We start from the raw sequence: 5,709 nt of genomic DNA, 5'->3' as shown, positions 1-5,709 counted from the left end.
TGATTTAAAAAGTACCAAAATAAAGAGTCATCAATTTTTTATAAAAAACTGGCCAAATTGCATTATTTTTTTCAGTTGGCTACACATTTTGATTCCCAAAAAATGGCAGTTTTTCATTAATTTAGTTATAACATCATATCTTAAGAGCGATTATTGAATCTTTTGTAAATCTTAAAAATCTTCTGAAATCCTTAAAAATTTAAAAGGATTTTAGAAAATTGATCTTTGCAACAATTGTTTTAAAAATATTTTGTTTAAATATCAATTTTTGAAAACACTTTTAAATTTTTACGTGAAAAAGCATCTACTGTAGATAATGCAATTGTCTACATTATCATTGGTCGGTACTGTAGGTCCCTACTCTACCATCGGTTGGTAATATATGTTCCTTCTATGTATCCGACCGATCTATGTCAGGATTTCAAGGCATCTGAGCATTGACACGAATCATTATCGTCTGTCGGTAACTGACCAGTCACTGATTTACTTCCGTTTAGCTTGGAACAGAACCACGCCTATAGCCCTGCTGCTATACTACTTACCTGCAACTTAATTACATTGTTTTTGGTATCGTAATAAAGATATTCACGTTGCATAATTCTATAAGAAAATATCGAATTTCGGATTTAACCGTCCTAAATTTTTACGAGGAGTCTAACCAAAGTAAAAATTATATTCTTTATTGAATAAGAAAATACAAAATACAGAAAGAAAGTGTATTCATCTTTATTAATAAATATCTTCATTGCACAAGCTTTTTGCATAAAAAAAAATATTTTGAATAATCTAAACTTAATGCAATACAAATTACAATTAAAATTTGTCCTTGTTGACAATTATTTTTTGTACTTTATAACTCATTCTTCCAACTTAAAAGATTGCACTCTGTGAAACAAATTTCAATCCTCGTTCATTTTAGTTCATTGCAAAAAATAAGAAAACTAATTTCTAAAATAAAATTGAGTATCAATTATTAAAAAAAAAATGACTAAACAGATACTGAGAGTCACGAGTGACATCGAAGATTGACCAATAATTTATTATGTTTCCATCCGCCATTATATCTTGAAACATAGCTCTTTCCCTTTCAGTTTGGCGGCTCTTCTTTTGAAGGCTTGGAAGTCGCTGATCTTACTCTGTTATGAAAAAAAGACTTCAAGAAATTATTTGCAATTTCTATTCTATAATAATTAATTTCAACTACTCTCGAGAATTCCTTGTGAAGTTTCGACCTAGAGCGTAGAATATAGGGTAATTCAAAATAGCATTAGGATTTTTTCTAAATTTTTATTCTTTAGCTTCACAAGTTTGGTCCAATAAAAAAAAAAACACATTTTTTGTTGTTGAAACAATTGATATTTAGGGGCTTTCCGTGAAGTGCAGCACCTACTTCCCGTGAGAAAAAAGGCGTTTTTGAAAATTTGGACCCTATTGTCAATATTAATAGTATCAAGTTGTTCCTTAATATTTATTTTCAAAATTATCCATAGAACACAAATAAAACATTATTAAACTTCGTATTGCGAATTTTTGGCATTAATTACTATTTTTTGCGGTTTAGTTTTATAAGAATTGTTCCTAATATATTAAATATTACTTTATACTGATAATAAGATAATTAAAATATTGTTTAAACAAATTATTAATTATTTATGACGATAACCTTTAAAAGATTGGTAGATAGTTCCGGTGATTTTAACATTTTTAAACTTCTTTTAGACACTCATCCGTTATATTGAGGTAATAATTAATCAAAGTGAACAAAAACAATTGTTCAAACAGTTTATTATTATTATTTATAACAAAATTCTCTAAAAATAATTCTGCAGTCACAGTTTTGACAGAAGTTTTCAATTTTTTTATTTGCAGTTATAGCGAGAAAATAATGAATTAAATTTAACAAAAACAATTGTTTAAAAAATATATTATTTGTTATAACAATATTCTTTTATGATAAAGCTAGAAAGTAGGGTTTTATTGTTAAAATTTCCAACCTTTATCCAACTTTACATTTAGAGTGAGGTAATAATAATTAAAAGTTTAGAAATGTAATTATTTAAACAATTTATTTTTAATTACAATAACATTTTCCTATATTAATGCTAAAGAGTTGCCGTGTTTTCTCATATTTTAAAGTTTCTTTAACTTTTACTGAGAGTAAGCTAAGTGTCAAATCAAACAATCATAATTATTTAAAATATTTATTATTATTTATAACAATATTCCCTTAGAGTAAGTCTAGATTTTTTTTTTAATTTCCAACATTTTTTAATTTTTCTCAATAGTGTATTGTAATCATTAAGGTAAGTTAACAAATCATTTGTTTAAACAATTGTATATTGTTTTTAACTCTCTTATTTAGATGAATTCCAGTAAGTCATGGTTTGGTGTTAATTTTAAAAATTTTCAGTTATAGCAAGAAAATAATTATTTAAAATTATTAAAAATAACTGTATAAGAAATTTATTATTATTTATAACATTTTTCTTTAGGAATAATTTTAGAAAGACGCGGACTTTTCTGGAATTTTTAAATCTTTTAAATTATTCACATAAAGTGAGGTAATTATTAATCGAAGTTAATAAGCATTATTCTTTAAAGAATTTATTATTATTTATTACAATATTTTCATATAATAATGCTAAGAAGTTGAGGTTCCCTTCTGAAATTTCCAACTTTTTGTCAAATTTTCTTTCAGAGTGAGGTAACAATGAATTGAATTTAATAATAATAATTGTTTACAAAATTTATTATTATTAATAACAATATTCTCTTAGAATAAGTCTAAAAGTATGGGGTTTTCCTAAAATTTCCCACCTTTTTTGAATTTTTTAAAATAGAGTGTAGTAATAATTAAAGGAAGTTAACAAAGCAATTGTTTAAATAATCAAGTATTGTTTGTAGCTATCTTCTTTGAAAATAATGCTAGAAAGTTGCTGTTTTTTTCTTAAATTTTTAACTTTTTTAAACTTTTCACAATGGAGTGTTGCAATAATTATTTCAAATTAATAAAGCATTTTTTCAAACAATTTATTGTTATTTATAACAATATTATATCAGAATAATGTTAGAAAGTTGCGGTTTTTTCTGAAATTTCCAACTTTTTAACATTTTTTTTAGAGTGAGGTAACAATGAATTGAAGTTAATAAAAAGAATTATTTAGAAAAATTATTATTTATAACAATATTTTCTTAGAAAAATGCCACAAGTTGCGGTTTTTTTTAAATTCCCCACATTTTTTGAACTTTTCAAAATTGAGTGTTTTAATAATTAAAGCGAGTTAACAAAGCAATTGTTTAAATAATTTTAGAATAATGCTAGAAAAATTGAGTGAGGTAATAAGCGAATACAATGATTTATAAAAATATTCTCTTGCAATAATTCTGGAAATTTACGGGTTTTTTCAGGGATTTCTAACTTTTTCAACTTTTAACTAAATAAATAATTTTTTACGCAATGTATTACTTATTATAACAATATTATCTTACAAAAACGCTCTAGAGTTTTGTTCTTTTCTGAAAGTTTCAACCTTTTTAAATTTTTACTTAATGCAAGTTAACAAAGAATTTATTTAGATAATTAACGATTGCTTATAACTGCCTTCTTTTAGAATAATGCTAGAAAATCGTGTTTTATTTGTGTAATTTGTGAACTTTTTAGTTATAGCTTAGAAACAATTAATTAAAATTGAGAAAAATAATTGTTTAAAAAACTTATTATTATTTATAACAACATTTTCTTAAAATAATGCTGAAAAGTAGCGGTTTTTTCGGTCAACTTTTCTCTTTCTTTTTATTTATGAACAAATATCTTCATTTTTTTGTATTTGAAGAAATTTGTAGAATGAGAGCATACAAATTACTAAAAAAACGTTTTTGGACCACCCTAGTGTAGAACGAGAAACATGCAACTGTCAGCATGCTGCCTGTAAAAATTCTTCCAGCCATATTGATCTATTGATCGAATTTATCATATAAATTAGACAGGTTAGGACCAACTGACGATTGTCTTTTAAGAACTTTCAATAAAAATAATTAGTTTAAATTAAAAAATTTAGTATCTGCTTTCCATTTAAAAAAAATGAAGCACTGCGGGGTTAGAAACTCAAAATACAATCGACAAGCTGCGAGTAAGGGCATAAATAATGCTTTTTCACATGCTGTAAGATATCAAAATTTTATTGCCGCAGTATGTATATGATCGGAGAGATTTTGAACTGATACACTCCATTAAAATATTCTGAATTGAAAACGACAAAACATTCTTAGACGGAGACTTACAAAAAGTGTAACCTAAATATTTGTTAATGTGCTTTCAACCAAAAATACGAAACAACGCAATGCAGAGTGTGTGAAATATCAAAACATTTTAGTACCGAAGACATCGATTTTTTAATAATACAAAATTTTTTTACAGGGAAAAACGAAAGTTAAAAATCCAGTTCTCAACTTTTTCAGCTTTTTCAAAAATAATTGTTTATTTAATTAGCCTCCGAGACTCAATTGCAAACTGCAGAAAAGTTCAGCCTGGGTTTATCCTTGAAAGGTGCTCAAATTGACGCTATGATACGATAAAGACAAGTAAACTTAAAATAAATTAAGATCTCAGATAAATTAGAAATAGGTTCTACTGTAGAGAATAGCAGTCTTCGATTCAGCACGAAGCGAAATGGTTAATTATAGATATCTGGATATAATTGAAGCAGATTATCTTATCAACCCATCACCTTTCTTTTCTTTACCTGTACGGGTAACATTCTACAGTCGATAATCATTATTTAGGAGCACAGATAAAAAATAAAAATAAATGTTAATTTTCATTTTTTTACCAAAATAGTATTTAAACTTTCAATTCAAGCAAATTAATTATTTTTCATACATTAGTATTTTAAAATAATTATTATCCACTGTAAGGACGTGTCCCCTATATTATTTACTTTCTCATAACTTTATATAATACGTTTTTAATTTTTGATAAATGGTTCTAGTTGACGAACCTATTTTTTCTATCCTGAGTCGAAAAAAGCGGAAAAATCACAAAGTGCATATTAACTGCAAATTCGAAAATAATAAAATAAAAGTCGTTCCATGCGAAAAATATTGCGTGTGATCCAAAACTAAAAAAAGAATATCGTGATCGCTATCAAATTCTAAAAAAAAACTCTATCGATAAAGAAAAATCCATACAAAACAGGCAGCGTTGGTTTAATTGAACTACTCGAAAACGTAATTTTTAAAATGCAAGCAGTACTCGAGCTTTCTTTACTGATTGACAGTACCTGCATATTTAACTTCGTCGAAAGCTTTTCTCGCTTTCTTTAGTTCCTCGTTCATCGTGAGTAAATCTTTTACTCGGGCATATTTACGTGCATCTTTTCTAACTGAAAAGCAACATTTTCGTTAAATAATTTTTTTTTATTTAAAAATTTTACGATCTTAATCGCAGGCCTCGGACTCTATTTAGAAATAATAAACAGGGTAAATATTTAGTGTCATCAATTTGAAAAAAGTCTTAAAATAATGTTATAAAATTTTTCTTACCTTTGTTACGCATTTTTTCGAAATCCGCCAATAAAAAAAAACTCGCAGCTGCTCGCAGTAACTGTATCGAAATTTAATATAAATTAAATTTTACGCGGCAAAGAAACCTGACCACTGAAAAACGATTTATTTTATTTATTTGATTTTATTTTATTTATTTTATTTATT

At 26.1% G+C, this 5,709-nt stretch overlaps 1 protein-coding gene across 4 annotated transcripts in view; it reads right to left on the bottom strand.

Moving 5' to 3' along the window:
• Positions 1 to 761: 761 nt before the first annotated feature.
• LOC117169468 (transcription initiation factor TFIID subunit 13) overlaps positions 762 to 5,709 on the bottom strand; it is a 73,486-nt gene continuing 68,538 nt past the window's right edge. For 3 of the 4 annotated variants that reach the window (XM_033355869.1, XM_033355870.1, XM_033355867.1), the window contains exon 3: positions 4,161 to 5,381. In XM_033355869.1, coding sequence (XP_033211760.1) covers positions 5,263 to 5,381 — 119 coding nt within the window. In that variant the 3' untranslated portion in view covers positions 4,161 to 5,262. Of the gene's footprint in view, positions 1,137 to 4,160; positions 5,382 to 5,709 lie in introns of those variants that run through there. The other variant, XM_033355868.1, reaches the window with a different exon arrangement.

The sequence above is a fragment of the Belonocnema kinseyi genome, chromosome 3 (genome assembly GCF_010883055.1).
Source record: "Belonocnema kinseyi isolate 2016_QV_RU_SX_M_011 chromosome 3, B_treatae_v1, whole genome shotgun sequence".
NCBI classification, from domain to species: Eukaryota; Metazoa; Arthropoda; class Insecta; order Hymenoptera; family Cynipidae; genus Belonocnema; species Belonocnema kinseyi.
Note: the sequence above shows the minus strand (reverse complement) of the source record. Positions and strands in the feature narration are given on the sequence as shown.